Source organism: Cydia strobilella, chromosome 19, assembly GCF_947568885.1.
Source record: "Cydia strobilella chromosome 19, ilCydStro3.1, whole genome shotgun sequence".
Lineage (NCBI taxonomy): Eukaryota > Metazoa > Arthropoda > Insecta > Lepidoptera > Tortricidae > Cydia > Cydia strobilella.
Genome location: NC_086059.1, coordinates 13011260 through 13029694, shown reverse-complemented (window position 1 = coordinate 13029694; position 18435 = coordinate 13011260). Strand labels below are relative to the sequence as shown.

Here is an 18435-nt window from a genome sequence, read left to right as displayed (position 1 = left end):
ATTGCTTTTTTGGGGTTACATATGAGGATATCACGTATCATTTGTACAAAAAAAAATCAGCCATATCGTATCTGGAGGAGCCCAAACTTGGTATGTTTTGAAAATTCTTTTTCATTCAATTTAAGAAAAAACCGGCCAAGTGCGAATCGGAATCGGGCGCCGAGGGTTCCGTACATTACACAATTTAAACAATGTATTTTTATGTGAAACGTGAGTGAAAGGTAAATTGCGGTTTACGATTTATAACGTATAAAAAAAAACTACTAACTAGATCTCGTTCAAACCAGTTCTCGGTAAAAGTTGGCAAGGTAATGTACATCATATATTTTTTCAGTTTTATCATTCTCTTATTTTAGAAGTTAGAGGGGGGGTTACACATTTTACCACTTTGGAAGTGTCTCTCGGTCTCGCGCAAACTATTCAGTTTAGAAAAAAAATATATGAGAAACCTCAATATCATTTTTGAAGACCTATCCATAGATACCACACACGTATGGGTTTGATGAAAAAAAAAAATTTTTGGGTTTCAGTTCTAAGTATGGGGAACCCCTAAAATTTTTTTTTCCTATTTTTGAGTGAAAATCTTAATGCGGTTCACAGAATACATCTACTTACCAAGTTTCAACAGTTCTTATAGTTTCGGAAAGAAGTGGCTGTGACATACGGACGGACGACAGACAGACAGACATGACGAATCCATAAGGGTTCCATTTTTTGCCATTTGGCTACGGAACCCTAAAAATGGCTAAAATGCAATGATGTGGTATATTTTCAGAATCGCTTCAAAAAGGCCTTTCGTATGATAGATGAGAAGTATACGATAGGTTTAAAAAAAAAGTTTTTTTTTATACAAAAAAAGGTTTCAGCACTCCCCTCCTAAGGGAATTTTTTTTAGGAACTGCGGGTCAAAATTTTTGTTTTGACTAGTATATACGTGTACCAATCGGCTAACCTGTACATCGATTTGCGGTTTTTTTTATGCGAACAGCTTACACTATTTTTTTCACCACCTTGAACCTTTTGTAGACTAGACTATTGTCCCAAAATATTGGGCGACGACCGGTCGTCTGGCCTAGGAGGTAGTGACCCTGCCTGTGAAGCCGATGGTCCTGGGTTCGATGATATGATATGATGAGCACAGATATTTGTTCCTGAGTCATGGGTGTTTTCTATTTGTATTTAAGTATATATATATTATGTATATCGTTGTCTGAGTACCCATAACACAAGCCTCCTTGGGCTTACCGTGGGACTTAGTCAATCTGTGTAAGAATGTCCTATAATATTGATTTAATATTTATTATTATTTATTTATTTATTGGGTTTCATATTTATTCCGATCAGAATTAGGAGCTCTTCAATTTATACCTATTTTTATCAAAATCTGACACATAAATAAAAAAACGGACCATCAATAAAACTGTATAATTACATCAAAGTAAGAAATATCACATGTCACATGTTTCTTTATTATGATAATTTTATCTAACCTGAGGCTTTCTTTTTTTCTATTCAACGGAGCCGGAGAGCGGCAAATTTGTTTTTCAAGACGCTTGCTCGAAAAGATCTTATTTCATGCAGGTGTACTGAAGGGAAAAGGCCTATATTGTTCCCGCGGGAGTTATAGCTTTCTTTTTTAATTAGGTATGTCACTAATTCATACGAACCAAGTAAGTTATAAGTAAAATACTTTGTTTAAAATCAAGGTATAAGGGAGTTTTACTTTTAAAATACTCACGACTATAATTTAATATTTTTGTTTATCATATTTAAAAATATTTAATTGGATTAATTTAACAGCCGTTATCTTGTATGTTTTTATACAACAATGTTTTCTTGTATGTCCATGTTATGTTATGTTTTTTTACTATTCTGTAACTCGAAATGTTAATTAGATTGCAGGTTGTAGAAGGATATTGAATTTAGTTACTAAAAACGCGAGCGGCGTGAGGCCGGCGAGGAGCGCAAATAACGTGCGCGTCGGTGTGCGTGCACCACACACACTGGGATAGTCCCTCGGTACGCGGTACCGCCCCCGTCAGCGCGACGACGATATTCTCTTTCAAATCTCAAAATTGAGTTTGGTCTCGGCTCCTGTTGGCTCTTAAATATTGATTTTATTCTGTTTGTTGTTATAGCGGCAGCAGTAATACATCATCTGTGAAAATTTCAACTGTCTAGCTATCACGGTTCATGAGATACAGCCTGGTGACAGACAGCTGAGTCTTAGTAATAGGGTCCCGTTTTTATCCTTTGGGTACGGAACCCTAAAAATTCTAACTTGCTAACAGCTCAGTTGAATGTCACGTGAATATCGGTGGGTTTTGTATGTTTGCAATAAGCTTATAATTTGTCGGTTAACTTAGCAATGTAAATCTTTCTACACTTACGCCCGGTGCTTCTGTAAGAATTTTAATTAAAAAAGGTTTTCTTTCTTGACGAAGCTTTTCACACTTGTTTACCGTTTACAAGGTTCCACGAAGGGGACAGGTGTTGCCTGCCTCAACCACTAAATCAAAAATCACTCTCGCTCGTCCGCCAATTTCTTGTTTACTGAAAGAACACCTACGAATATATCATTATGTACGTTACTCGTTTCCGTTTGTTAGAGGTTTGTTTGCCGAAATGTTTGTAAAATGTGTATATATAAGGATGACGATGATGAGTAATAAATATAACGTCTGAGGGCCTACCGCGAACCACGTTCGACGTGTTGCCTCCCTTCACACTTATGTACGAATTAACAAGTGCGACAGAGAGGCAACATGTCGAACGTGGTTCACGGTAGGCCCTCTGGCTGCAGATTGTTGATATTATTTATGTTAACATTTGCCGAGTGTCAAGATCATTAGATAGTGAAGCAATTTACTTATCTTTTATTATGAGATCAGCAATGGAATAGTGAACACAGTGCTTATAATTAAATTGAGTATAAATTATTTATAGATTATATTGAGAATAATGATGAGGTTCGATAAAATTTTATATTCGTCAAAAAGTGCAGTTCCTGATACAGTTTATTCGACATTCTCTTATTTCTTGAGTAAGTTGTCTATATATTTCCATTTTGACTTCCGATTTTTTTAATTATATTAACCACAAACTTTATTTACATACAAGATATAATTTATACAAGATATACTTCTATTTAATTCTTGCTTAGCAGAATTTAATTTATGTTCGTCACTATATTGCACATTAAACATAAGCGGGGAAAGTATAAAAAAGAGAGACAGTTTTAACTATAAAACTCCCGTGAGACTCAAACATATTAAATTATTTTAAAACGGGTCACTCACTTATTATTAAGTCGAATAGCTCGACATGTTTCGGTCCAATTTACGAGGACCGTCTTCACGGAGCAACGACACGTCTTTACTGGTCGAGGGCGCGCCGTGTACGCTTAATAATACGTGAGTGACCCGTTTTAAAATAATTTAAAGAGAAACAGGGTGAAAACTTCTTCTAAATGAATTCTTGCTCTAAATAAACATGTTTCCCTGACATTAGTCAGAGAGCAATACCTACAATTTGATGGCATATCACGGGCTATATCAAATACTGAGACTGAAGGCAAGGGCCTCGTCAGGCCTATGGAACTCTCCGCGTGAGCTCGGTTTTATGCCTACGAATCTCGTCCCGCCGGCGGTACAAAAGCCAGCTAGTTGGTTGCCACACGCGCTCACGCACGCGGACGTCACCGCGCGCTATGCCAAGGAAATGCTGTATTCGTCACGAACAAATAACACCAGGGGTCGGAAACCGGTATTTGCTCCATACAAAAATACCGTTATTATTACGTTCGTTTTCGTTCTTTTGTTTATAATTTCATTTTTAATGGGACATTTTAATAATGCAAAATTGTTTTCTAAATACGTGATTCAGTCCTACATAATGAGCATAAAATAATTCAAAATATTGGCCTATTTCAGGGTTTTTTAAAAAAACCGGTTCCGAGCCCTGAATAACACAGCTTGTGGATGGATAGAGAAACAACAATATAAATAAAAAATAATTATAGTTTTTTCCTCTTTCGACAGACGAGGAAAAGTAAGTAGACATTCTCAATATAGGTACTTACACCTTCTGTTATTATTCTTACGATAGTTACAAGCTACGTAGGCGTTATTAAATTGCTTTTTAGATGTAGGTAATGTTTTTTACGGTACATTTATAGTTAGATATCTACTTTAGACACCATAATTAAGTATTTGAAAGAAGCGTCGGCAACCCTAGCGTTGTGTCGGCTCGTGCGGTGCGTAGCGGGGAGCGGCACGTTGAAGGTCACTCCATTGTATTTTTGTGTAGGTATCAAAACGGTCGGTATTTGCGTTTTCTTTGAGAGATAAGTATCTGTTCGTAAGAACTATTATATAATCTGTGGCCACGTGAAGGCTAAGGCCGCCCCTGCACCCTGCAGCTAGTTTTCTTTCTATAAACAAGTGATGTATTAAAGTTGTGATTAAAGTGGGGTCTTGTTTTGGTACTTATTGGTGCGCACGTTTCTTTTCTATTGGTGGATTTCCTTACACACAGTGGTGTAGCGTAGTGACGCTACTTGCTAAATTCTGATAGTGACTAAAACACCGTTAAGGAAATTAAGAAACATACCAATTTAAAGAAGTATGTTATGTGTTCTGTAGATTTTAAGTAACTAAAGTAACTGATTTCACTATTACTCGAGGTGACCGATCTGTTTGCTACAGCACAGTTTAAACATATTTAGCAGTTTTATAACCGTGAAAAAACAATCGGAACGTGAACTAAGTGGGTAAATAGGGAAAACTAATGGCGTTATTAATAAACGCGCTACAAGCCTCAATTACCTAATACTGGCTAATAATCAATTGACTTTATTTGTTATTGACTTAAGTATTATCATAGAGTAACTTATACTAGAGCGGTACTGTCATAGTAAATTTTGTAACCACAGTAAATTCACTGCCATCTATCGACACACTTTAAAACTAAAAATGAAGGTTTATAAAAATACGATAAAATGTATTTAAATATGGATAAATGATTTTTTTTATTTGTATTAATTATTTTTATGATTTTGACCCATGTTCTTTCACTGATATGCGTTAAAATTGTTAAATAACAAACGAAACCGTCAACGCCATCTATACGACTGTAGGCCAAAGCTAGTAGAGCCCTCTGAGCGAGAATCAAATTTTCTTGATTTTCGAGGCACGTTTTTATCTTGTATCTGTTCGTAAGAACTATTATATTATCTGTGGCCACGTGAAGGCTAAGGCCGCCCCTGCACCCTGCAGCTAGTTTTCTTTCTATAAACAAGTGATGTATTAAAGTTGTGATTAAAGTGGGGTCATGTTTGGTAATCAAATTTTCTTGATTTTCGAGGCACGTTTTTTCCTTAGACTGTATCCATCTATTACGGAGTTATATCTATCTTTGGTATTATTAATAACTAGCGATCCGTCCCGGCTTCGCACGGGTTACACAAAACAAAACCTTTACTAATTATACACTAAAACCTTCCTCAAGAATTACTCTATTGATAGGTGAAAACCGCATCAAAATCCGTTGCGTAGTTTAGATCTAAGTATACATAGGGACAGACAGACAGCGGAAAGCGACTTTGTTTTATACTATGTAGTGATCATTTATTACAAATATGATATGTATTTGTAAGAAAGAGATAAAACCTAAATTAATTGAGGCCTGTAAAGTTCTATGAATAAGCGAGTTAGAGATTACGAGGTCACTTAGGTACCTATACATCACATCCATCGAGCCGCAAAATGGCATCGTGTCAATGGATTTACAACTCACTGTACTGCCGCAAAAATTCGTCTATCAGATTTTTCACGAATTTCGATTTGAGTCATTTGTCTGAGTAGTTTGTGTAAATGTGTACTGTGGTCGCCGCGCGCCGGAGCGTATCAATCGGATGCGCATACGCACTTCACGGTTCGCACTCCGGTAGATCGCTGCGATATGGATAAAGAGAATCATATTCAATTACAAGGTAGGCTACATTTATTAATATAGGTAGCAATAGTCGCTAATCCAATTATGAAAAGGTTACTGTTATCTGTTATTGAATTTGTGACTTAAACCAGAACGCGATTTAGGTAACTATCATACCGCCGGCGATAAGAGAATAGCGTTGAGCGAGGATTATTTATTGCATTTATGATTGCGATATTTGCTATTGTATAAACAGATGTTTAAAATACAATTAAAAACCCTCGCTCAACGCTATTCTCTTCACGCCGGCGGTATGACAGTTGCCTAAATCGCGTTCGTTTAAGTCACAATACACCAACAGTTACGCACGTATTTATTTCAATAAAGTGCATAAGTACTTAAGTGACAATTAATAGGTACTAAATTAAGGTGTATTCGGGTGATTTCGAAATGTTCAAAATGTCGGGTAATTAAAAAACCGGACAAGTGCGAGTCGGACTCGCCCACCGAGGGTTCCGTACTTTTTAGTATTTGTTGTTATAACGGCAATAGAAATACATCATCTGTGAAAATTTCAACTGGCTAGCTATCACGCTTCATGAGATACAACCTGGTGACAGACAAACGGACAGCGGAGTCTTAGTAATAGGGTCCCGTTTTTACCCTCTGGGTACGGATTTACGGAACCCTAAATGGACTTTAAAATGGTGGAATTATTTGTAATATTTCCGTATTAACCGACATTTTAAAATAGTCAGAATACACGCAAAAATAAGAATTTTGGAGGCGTAAAGACTAAACGTCAAACCACGAAACATGATCATTAGGTATAAGTTATTCTAACACTTATACTATTTCTGACAAAACGGAGATGATAGGTAGGTATTTGAATAGCGTAATTGACTGCTTTTTGCCCGCGACTTCGTGTGAGTATGTGTGTGATGTGCTGATGTGTGAGTAAAACCGTAGTTATCTAAAAGCTATAAAATATACTTACCTACAAAAAACGAACGCAATTACAAAGAAAATACCCCTTCTAATAAGTCGGACTGCGGCATGGACCCCATGACACTGGCGGCGTTACCTCTCTGTATTGCAAGGGAAATACGTTGAAAGAGGTACGCGCCAGCCCTGGGGTCCCCTGAGGTGTCGACCAGCCGCGCCGACAGTGCTCCCATGAATATTTTCATGTCGGCTGACCAGGGACCCAAAGTCTCAACCGCGAGCGCCGCAAACTCATAGTCGTTAAGCAACGCTGAGTATTTGCGGCGCTTGAGTACTTGGGCCTGGTCTGCCGCAGCGCCGGCCCGAATGCGGGTCCCCTGAATATGGGACTGTGCAAAGGTGTCGACACAAGTTGCGTCCCACACCAGGGCCCTTCCTAATTTCCACGGCACCAACGTGGCTCCGTCAGGACGCTTGCCGTCGTCCCTTGCCATGCCCACAGGTTCTAAAACCGCAGGCACAGACACGGTGGCAAGCGCGCGACGTACCAAATCGTTAATGGTGCCGTGGCGGAATATTCGGCCGGCGCTTCTTGAGCATGAGAGGCCATGGCGGCCCAACTGGTCCACATCCTTGCCGCAGACGCAAGTATGAGGAACACATATTCTGGACCCAAGCCTCAAGCATATTGCTATCCTTAAGCTACTTGGGTCCAGAATAGTGCCGATCTGTCTTGATGGGAGAGCTTTTAACCAGTGGCCCGACTCGCGGGCGGAAACTGCCAGAATGCGCGCACGTTCGAAATCGTCCGGGCTGTGTTCCATGAGTGAGGCATGGGCTATCTTTAGAAGTGGGGAGTCCCAATCCCGCTGACAATGACGGGCAACTGGGATGTCCGCACTCGGGCACGACTCACACCAGGCCTCCCTGGCCTCCTTCAGGTTCACTATCTCATCGTCTGGTATCGAGGAACGGTTTAAAATAATACCGACGAGAGAAAGCGAGCCGTACACAGAGGACAGGAAAGCAGGTAGAGCTATGCTCGCGGATGTGCGAACACCCAGCCCCCCAAATCTTATTGGGAGAACCGCTTGGGTCCAGGGCCTAGTTTCAAAATCAATGTTGAGGATTTTGGATAAAGTTGTCTGAAGGGAGGAGTCAATCGATGAAAGGATAGATGGGAATTTCCAAATTTGGCAGCTGCGGAGTAAGTACATAAATTTTGGGGTGAACAAACAGAAACGAATGATAGAAAGCGCCATATGAGGATTTATTTTAAACAAGATATCCGATGTACTATTGAATAAATTTAGTTTGCAATTAATTACAGGGGTGACTGATTCATCGAAAATTGGAGAGCCTAAAAGGGTGAGGGACGATTTAGAGTGAACAGAAATATTTGGCAGGACCGTGTTAAAGTTAGTTAAAATTTCAATTTTTCTTTCCGGTGAAAGGTGATCTGGTAGGAAAATCTCACATTTGGTAAAGTTTAACGCAAGTCCGATTTTGGAAAATTGATTTATTATGTATTGAACATCTTGTAGAACATTTATGGCATCACCACCAAGGGATCCATCATCTAAATACCAGAGGTTGAATTTTGAATGTAGTTTAGTGATGATTGGATGAATGACTAAGCTAAAAATGGCGGGCCCAAGCGGGTCTCCTTGTTGACAGCCCATGCTTGATAAAATAGTTTTGTCTCCAAATAATAATTTTGATGGTGCTCCGTAGCATTGCCATAAATAATTATAAATGTCTGGCAGTTCTTTTTTTACTTCTGCTAGCAGAGCACCGCGGTCAACCGAATTAAAGGCATTTTTAACGTCTAATTTTAGAAAAACTTCAAAGTCCGGACGATTCAAAAAAGTGCGCGCAGCGTGTACCGCTGCCTCGCAGCCGCCCTTGATTCCAAAACCCAGCTGTCGAGGTTTGAAGGCGTTTGTCAGTTTTTTATTGAGCTTTCTGCAGCAGAGCTTTGAAGCCAATCGTCTGATGGTGCAACCCACGGCGATCGGGCGAATCCCGCCATCTTTTTTGGATAGGGCCACGAGATTAGCACCGTACAGCAGCGGGACGATCTCGGGGTGTACGCGGCCCGATAGCATTAGGTTTATTAACGCTGTGAGTTCCTTTAGTAACTCTGCTCTTGCTTCGCCTAGAGACTTCGTGGTCAGGTCCTTTAGGTGCTGTGGAGACAAACCATCTAATCCGCCAGCAGATCCGTTGGGAAACAACAAACTGCTTAGTCAAATCAATTTATTTTTTCAAACTGTCATAACGATTAGTCACTATGGAATCTGTATGAAAAATGACGTCACGGTCAAGTTACCTTCTCCTTATATTAAATAATTTCACGGTTTAGACTCACTTGTTGTAGTCACTCACGCGACATGTTTAGGAGAGCCTAGGTCTCCTTTCTCAAGCACTAATAGTGCGAGCACCGAGCAGCGTTCACGAAGACCGTGTATTGTTGCGTACTGCCGCGCGGCAATAATAATAAATAATAATAAATCCGTTTATTAAAAGACAACATAGGTCCACACATTACCTATATCTATACCTATATACTACTTATTCAAAATACCTAATAATTGTACTTTTTTTTTCGGAGCAAAGGAATTTTGTATTAACTATAAGTGGAAACTCTTTTGGCCTATGTTCTAACTATATCTTTTACCCTATTGTATTATTATGTGCTGTATGTTTCCCAAATATATAAATAAATTAAATAAATAAATAAATATCTGACTGACGCGATTAATTATGTGTACGAAACGCGAGAGTTTAAAGTCTTTATTTTAATTTTAGTGATCATATTAAGCGAGAAATACGATGTTTCCAGACACGCGGACCGACGATGGCGGCGGCGACGGCACGCTGGACATGGGCAGCCGCTCCTCCCTCCACACAGGACTGCATATGTCCGAGGACGAGCATTGGGAGATGAATTATCATGAGGCCGCCATCTATTTGGAGGTATAGTTAGAAATATCCGATTCCCGTAATCATCGCATAGCGTAAAAGAATGAAATTTCTTTTCAATAATCTTCCTAGTGTTGCCTCGGCGTTTTGTCACTCGCTCGGAAATTTAATCGTTTTTACGAACGCGACTGCTATCTGGCCTTCCCTAACCCAAAGGGGATACAAGACTTTATTGGGTTATTCCTGTATCCTGAGTATCCTGACAATGTTTTGCTGCAAAAACTAACTCGTAAATACCAAATGATTTTTCGTAAAGTTTCGAGAAACTATTGGCAGTTACCTACGAACCGTGGATCAGAAACTTCTGCCCTCCGGTTTGAAAGTCCATTGTACTGCTGGCTCCTAACGCTTTAAAAATAACTCTTAAAGCCCTTCCTTATAAATGATCTTAGAAGGACTTTCGAACTATTCATTTTCTTAATTGTTATACGTTACTGTATAAAATATAACCACCCACCAACTAACGTGCCTCGCCCCCAGGAAGGCCTTAACAACGAGAAATTCGACTCCCACCCGTCCAGTCCTGAGGAGCTACCTGCTTACCTTCGAGTCCACAACCCTTGGTACCATGGGCTCGATCTGCTGGCTTCCCTGGTGTTAATCCTGCTCGCTTTTACTGAAGACCCTGCGGTACCAGCTTTTGAGGTAAATTACCATTCAATCAACTTGTGCCCCCTCAAAAAACCAGAATAATATGCCGTAGTTCTTCAGGCCGTCCAGGCCCGCATACCGGCGACTCCACAACACCTGTACGTACCATGAACTGGACCTGTTGGCTTCACTGGTACTAATCCTGCTCGCGAAGACTTTGCGGTACCAGTTTTCGAGGTAATTTATTATACAAACATCCATCAAGTTGATTCTTTATTACTGTCATCATGCTTATAATCCGTCCAGTCCTGCACCGGTATCATGGTCGCGATTTTGTCACTTGTCATATCATGCGTCACTTTCGCACTTACGTACTTGTTAGAGCGTGACAGGTATCGTGACAATTGACAGACAGCCGTCCATCTTAGCCCCGCAGAGATCTGTTTCGTTTTCTCACACGTCCAAGTTCAAACTGAGTTTCCAATTTTACTTGCTGTAGCTTAGTTATGCTCCGAGTTGTTTGCCATCCAAGGGTAAAATAATGACTATTTGTGGCTTTCCATCAGAGTAGGGTCCTTATGCTTCATGTACAATAAGGACCTTTCTATCAGAATTTCTGTCGGAATTTCAGATAAAAAGAACCTTATTGCAATTGAAGCATAAGGACCCTTCTGTGGTGGAACATTTAAAGTTTCTCAAATATTTGAACGCCACGCCTATATATAATTTCTGTCGGAATTTCAGATAAAAAGAACCTTATTGCAATTGAAGCATAAGGACCCTTCTGTGGTGGAACATTTAAAGTTTCTCAAATATTTGAACGCCACGCCTATCATGCGTGGCACGTAATTGTGAACCTTATCGGGATACACGAAGGTTGATATTGGGCTGTAGCCGCGCGCATCAGTTAACGTCTTTAGAGGTCAGAGTTAAGAAACTGTCGTTATAAAAAAAAAAAAATCGTTTATTTTCAGACAACTCATAGGTCCATAGCATTGTTAGTAAGTTCTTAACTAAAAATTAAAACTAAAATTATTAATACTAAATACAAAAAAAAACAAAAAAAAATAATAATAATAAGATACTACAACTAAACCTTCAATTTGAAATTTGTTTTGCAGTTGCCAGTATGGGCCCACGGCACGATAGAACTATTGGCGCTGGTGGTGATTGGCGTGGAACTTCACCTGAAGCTGAAATGGATCGGATGGAGCACCATCCTCAAACACAAGAGGACCATGATCAAGGTAGAGTCTGTCATGTCCCCCATTACCCCCCTGGATCCGCTTACGCTTGCGTTTATTTTGCGCTTTCTTCCTTTATGATGATATTGATGATCCTAAAGGAGCCCAAAACCAAAAATGTTACTCCTGCATCCTTAACTTCCAGGTACAGAAGAGGAAACTTGTGTTTTTCTGCGTTCTTATATATTGTTTGTCTTTTCTAGGGCGTAACCCTACTAATAATGGTCTTGGAGGCAGTAGTAGTGTTGTGCAGACAATCATCTCACTTCCGAGTGACCAGAGCCCTGCGGCCCATCTTTCTGGTTGACACAAGACATTGTGGCGGCGTCAGGCGGTTTATAAGACAGATCCTGCAGAGTTTGCCGCCTATTTTAGACATGTTAGGTAAGTTGTTTATACTTATGTAGGCACCTAAAGACATTAACCCGTGAACATATCTAGTACAGGGATCCTCCATTTTTTTTATAGTATCACTAGTTTACTGTAACTCCTTAATCCAATACTAAGTATTTTTTTTTTTTTTTTTTATACCACGTCGGTGGCAATCAAGCATACGGCCCGCCTGATGGTAAGCAGTTACCGTAGCCTATGAACGCCTGCAACACCGGAGATATTACACGCGCGTTGCCGACCCTTTAAAAACCTGTACACTCCTTTTTTGAAGAACCCCATACTGTAGCCCCTCGGGAAAACCCCGGCAGGGAGCTCATTCCACAGCCGAAGCGTACGCGGGAGGAAATTCCTCTTAAACCGCACAGTACGCGACCATTTAGGTGCTAGGGTGTGAGGATGAACACCCTGCCGATGGCGAGCAGTGCGGTGATAGAAAGCGGCCGTTGGCATCATGTCAAACAATTCTTCAGAGCACAGCCCATTGTACAAGCGGTAGAACACACACAAGGAGGCGAAGTCTCTCCTTAGACTTAAAGGTTCGATACCGCTTGTGAGTTTGGGATCGTCGACGATTCGTACAGCGCGCCTTTGGACTGAGTCGAAGGGTCCAAGCTGGCATCCAGGTGCTCCTGCCCAAAGGTGACAGCAGTACTCCATATGGGGTCTGACTTGCGATTTATATAGCAGCAGTCTTTGCCCCGGAGTAAAGTATCGCCGTGCTTTATTGAGCACACCGAGTTTTTTGGATGCCAGATCAGCCTTCCCTTCCAGGTGGCTACGGAATTGGACGTCACTGGAGATGTCGACACCGAGGATCCCAATACTCCCTGACATGGTAAGGGCTGTGCCTTCGAACTGTGGGACCACAGTAAATGGGGTTTTCTTAGCGGTAAACGCGCAAACTTGTGTCTTGGTGGGGTTGAATCGCACTAAATTGTCCCGGCCCCACACCGAAACTCTGGATAGAGTGCCCTCAATATCCGACACAAGCTTTTCACGACTCTCTAGCACCACGGAACGAGGGATGTTGGCACGGCCTGCGTAATAGGCATCCCCAGTACTGTCGTCTGCATAGCAATGAATGTCGTCGATAGACAACATGTCATTGATGTGCAGCAAAAACAGCGTTGGGGATAGCACAGAGCCTTGCGGAACGCCAGCGTTAATGTCCATGCTATTGGAGCAGCTTCCGTCTACTACGGCTCGTATGCGTCTGCCAGACAAAAAGCTAGCGATCCATTTGCATAGTCCCTCCGGCAATCCATAAGATGGTAACTTCGACAGGAGACCCTGATGCCAGACCCGATCGAACGCCTTCGCTATATCTAGGCTAACTGCCAATGCCTCACCTTGACTCTCAATGGCCGAAGCCCAGCGGTGAGTGAGATACACTAGAAGATCACCAGTCGAGCGACCGTGGCGAAAACCATACTGACGGTCGCTGATCAGGTCGTGTTCTTCTAGGTATCTCAGGAGCTTTGCGTTGATTATACGCTCCATGACCTTAGAGAGAAGGGAGGTAATAGCGATAGGCCTGTAATTCGATGGGTCCGATCTGTCGCCCTTTTTAGGCACAGGGTGCACAAGGGCCGTCTTCCACGAAGATGGAACATGCCGTTTGTTGCTAGAGAGTGTGAAAAGACGCGCCAACACGGAACATAACTCAGGAGCACACTGCTTAAGCACAAGTGCTGGAATGCCGTCTGGCCCGCTCGACTTATGAACGTTTAGGGATAGCAACTCCCGCCGAATATCCCTCTGCGTGAATGAGATTTCGGGCATGGAGTATGCACACCGCGGGATGGTGGGCGGCACGGCGCTACCGTCGTCGTTCAAGGTCGAGTTCGAGGCAAAAAGAGTACCAAGAAGATCGGCTTTCTCTTTTGCACTGTGGGCCAGATCACCATCAGCTTTTCGCAGAGGTGGTAAAGACGACTGACAAAAATTTCCCTCGGCAGCTTTGGCGAGCGACCAGAACGCGCGACTCCCAGAGGGATAGCCCGCTAGCTTGTCGCCAATTCTGCCGACGAAATCGTATTTAGCCCTGGCAATGGCTTTTTTACTGGACCTCGAGGCAGCGTTTAAGTCGCGTTTCACATCAGAGACGTTCGGATCCTTATTAGCTACGGCCTTGGTCCAAGCCCTGTAAGCGGCTTGCTTGCGAACTGTAGCCTCTTTACAAGGCCGATTAAACCAAGGTCGTCGCTTTGCTCCCGCTGCTATTACCGTGTTGGGAATGAAACAATCCATTCCCAGCAGTATGGTCTCGGCAACATTGGCTGCGCAGGAGTCAGGATCTTCTGATGTGAAGCAGAGCTGCCTCCATGGGTACGAAGCGTAGAATTCACGCAGTCCGTCCCAATCTGCTGATTTATATTGCCACACGCGTCGCGAGCTAGTTGGCCGTGGTGGATCGGGCTGCGCGCAAGGCGCCTGTGTCCGGACGAGGCAGTGATCGGACGAACCGAGAGGTGCATTCACTGAGATGGAATATCCGTCCGGACATGTAGTCAGCAGGAGGTCCAGTAAAGAGCTAGTATGATCCTCGATGTCTGGTATTCTCGTGGGAGAATGTACCAGTTGCGAGAATCCATAGGCCAGAGAAAATTCGTGAGCAGACCTCCCCGCGTGGTCGGTGGACCGGGAACCAAGCCACTCAACGTGGTGGGCATTAAAGTCCCCTAAAATCACCAGCTCTGCGGAAGGGTACTGCTCTAGAAGTTTGTCAGTCGTCGATTGCAGGTGCTCGAAGAGCCGGGTTGTCTCCGTGTTTCCGCTATGAGACCTGTACAGGCACGCGTAGACACGAGTGTGGCCGCTGTAGTCCACACGCACCCACAGAACTGACAGGTCCCTGTCTTCAAAGGCATGGAGGCGGCGACAGCAGACCTCCTGCCGGGCATACATGCATACACCAGCGCGTCTCATGAACTTGTGTTCAAGTGTATAGCCGGGATATAGTAGGTATGCAGTGTCCGCCGGGCAGGATATTTGCGTCTCCGTTAGAAATAGGAACAAGTATACATTTTATCCCGATTTTTACAGGGCTCCTAATGTTCTTCGTGGCCACGTATTCTCTGCTGGGCTACTACCTGTTCTCAGAACACCTCGACAATGGTCACTTTTCTACCATCAGTGACTCGTTCGTCAGCATGTTTGTGTTGCTCACCACCGCCAAGTGAGTAGAATAAATTATACAAGAATCATAATTAAGTATGACAATTTTTTGAGTTCGTTTATTACTGATTTATTTCGGCCTTTAGAATATTGTGTCTAAATTCACCAACTTTTTGCTCGCGTAATATAGGCTGGCAAGTCTATGGCGCCACTAATTGTGTCAGAACGTAGATAACCTACAAAAAATCGCGCTTTGTTTCGTGCCGCGGCTGAAATGGTTGGCTAAACTATAAAAATATTAATTTAGAACAGATATAGTTTGACAAACGAACTTGTTAATTACGAGTATTCTTGTGCTCACTGTTCCCACCAAACGTGCATCAAACACTACCCTGACTTTTGTTGTCTTGTGTACAGCTTTCCGGACGTGATGATGCCGTCGTACGCCAAATCCAAGTGGTACGCGGTGTTCTTCATCCTGTATATCATCACTGTGCTCTACGTGCTTATGAATTTAGTAAGTATAGATTACATACATATTTAACATATGACAGGTATGTCAACACCAACTAATGTATCTAGGAACCGTCTGATTTTCTCAATTGATCGAAAATAAAATCGTCTAAAGCTAAAGGAACGGATATGGTTTTAGCAATCAACGTATTATCTTTTTATTTATGTTATTCAGAAGAGTTAATCATTTTTAAACAACTTTCAAAAAAGTAGATCATAGTTTACTAATGGTGGCGATACATGAGTTATTAGTGAGGTTTAGAGTCTGCCCAATCTATAGCCTGTAAATCTTTGTTTTGTCAAAATCAGTGTAGAGTTAACTTAGACGGACTCTAATTTATATGTAGAGTCTGTTCGTAAAGAGGAGTCGTGGGTCGTGGAATGTTTTGGGCCCCATACATTCCACGACGAATCCCCACAGACATTACTTTTGAAGATCTACACAAGAGTGAAGATAGAATAATCACTATAGTGGCAATATTTCAGATGTTAGCCGTAGTATACGAGACCTTCACCCGCATAGAGCGCGAGAAATGTCGCGCTTTGCTACTCCACCGTCGTCGCGCCGCGCGACACGCGTTCAGATTGCTCGTGTCGCGTCGCGCCCCGGACGCGGTGAGGCTGCGACACTTCGCCGGGCTAATGCGACACTATGCGCCGCACTACAGTAAGTTGCACTCTTATAAGGAATATTACACCAAACTGCGTAGAGGGCGTCACTAGCACAATCACACCTACCGCGAAACATGAAAGTCTAAAGTTCACTCTAAAGTTCGGTTTCTGCCTCTCTATCACTCTTGCATATTCGATCGATAGAGAGGCAGATAACGAAATTTAGATTTTCGCGTTTCACGGTAGGCCACCTGTAAACAAACCGCCTTGATGCATCAATGTCATAGTGAAAACTTAAGAGTTTTGAACAATACAAAAGGTAATCACGGTTTATATCCCGGTCAATATAAGTATAGTGAAAATAGAATTTAAACTGTTGTGAGGCATACTAACATTAAATCATTTTACGGTTTAGACTCACTTGTTTTAGTCACTCGCGCGACATGTTTCGGAGAGCCTAGGTCTCCCTTCTCAAGCACTAATAGTGCGAGCAGCGTTCACGACGGCCGCACACGAGTACGCAATACACGGTCGTCGTGAACGCTGCTCGCACTATTAGTGCTTGAGAAAGGAGACCTAGGCTCTCCGAAACATGTCGCGCGAGTGACTAAAACAAGTGAGTCTAAACCGTAAAATGATTTAAGTATAGTGAAAACTTGTCAAAAAAAACTGTTTAAGGCATAGTATACGTTCTCTATGGTTTTGCATGTGCACTAGTGCTGCACTCTGGCGGCAGAACATCGCAGTAATACTCCCTATTAAATCGTAAAATCTATTAATAGCAAATAGTACTGTACAAATCGTTAGAAAATATTACTCGAACCACGAATTACTCATAAGACTGCCAGTGTAAGTGAGTGATGTGGCATTTTTCTTTTCCTATGTCATCATATTCCTTTTTTTATGTAAGCGACGTTATATGTTTTCTTGTGGATTGCCAATCCTAGATACCGCATAATATACGGAATCGTAGAGCACCATCTAGATGAGGTGTAAAATTTTCCTTTATGGTTTTGTGTTTGTTCGCAGGCGGGCTGGACGTGTACCTAATGTTTAAGCAACTAAACCAGTCCGGGACCGGCGGTCTTTCCCGTTCAGAGTTTGCAAATCTATATGAGGTAAGAAAAAAGTAGAATAAAAAGTTGAGTCACAGGCAACTCGTTGAGCGTTGACCAATTTGTTCTCTAGGCCATCCGGCGTTCGGCGTCACACTGGACGCAGTTTCTGAGGGCCTACTGCGAAAAACGAAAATCGAAAATTCTCTATCACTCTTGCATACTCGAGCGATAGAGAGGCACATACAGAAAAGTCGATTATCGTTTTTCGCGGTGGAGCCACTGAATTGTATAGAAATTATCAGCTTTTTTAATAACAAAACTTCCGTGAGACACAGACATATTAAACATATTAACATAGAGTAACTGATACTAGAGCGTTACTGTCATAGTAAATTTTGTAACCCCAGTAAATTCACTGCCATCTGTCGACACACTTTAAAACTAAAAATGAAGATTTATAAAAATACGATAGAATGTATTTAAATATAGATAAATGATTTTTTTTATTTGCATTAATTATTTTGATGATTTTGACCCATGTTCTTTCACTGATATGCGTTAAAATTGTTAAATAACAAACGAAACCGTCAACGCCATCTATACGACTGTAGGCCAAAACTAGTAGCGCCCTCTGAACGAGAATCAAATTTTCTTGATTTTCGAGGCACGTTTTTTCCTTAGACTGTATCCATCTATTACGGAGTTATATCTATCTTTGCATATTAATAACGGGTCACTCACGTATTTTAAGTGGGGCTCCCGTACAACAAACGTGATTTTTTTGCCGTTTTTGCGTAATGGTACCGAATCCTTCGTGCGCGAGTCCGACTCGCACTTGGCCGGTTTTTATTCAAGATATCGGCGAAATCGTTGTACGTTAAAGAAAAATAAATGTGACGGCTTGGGCAATATATATATAAATTCGATGATGTATATATTTATATTAGTAGTACTCAATATTATTATGTCACGTCGTCCACAACGTGTCCCGTCCCGCACTATGCTGTCCCGCACACTCCGCTGGCTCCACAGAAAACCAGCGC

At 41.9% G+C, this 18435-nt stretch overlaps 1 protein-coding gene across 2 annotated transcripts in view; it reads left to right on the top strand.

Moving 5' to 3' along the window:
• LOC134749908 (two pore channel protein 1-like) overlaps positions 1-18435 on the top strand; it is a 42781-nt gene that overhangs the window by 11201 nt on the left and 13145 nt on the right. Inside the window, exons 1-9 of one of the 2 annotated variants that reach the window (XM_063684917.1) lie at positions 2935-3043; positions 9725-9858; positions 10345-10509; positions 11577-11702; positions 11903-12083; positions 15138-15270; positions 15627-15726; positions 16209-16389; positions 17364-17452. In XM_063684917.1, the coding sequence (XP_063540987.1) occupies positions 2962-3043; positions 9725-9858; positions 10345-10509; positions 11577-11702; positions 11903-12083; positions 15138-15270; positions 15627-15726; positions 16209-16389; positions 17364-17452 (1191 nt within the window). In that variant the 5' untranslated portion in view covers positions 2935-2961. Of the gene's footprint in view, positions 1-2934; positions 3044-9724; positions 9859-10344; positions 10510-11576; positions 11703-11902; positions 12084-15137; positions 15271-15626; positions 15727-16208; positions 16390-17363; positions 17453-18435 lie in introns of those variants that run through there. The other variant, XM_063684916.1, reaches the window with a different exon arrangement.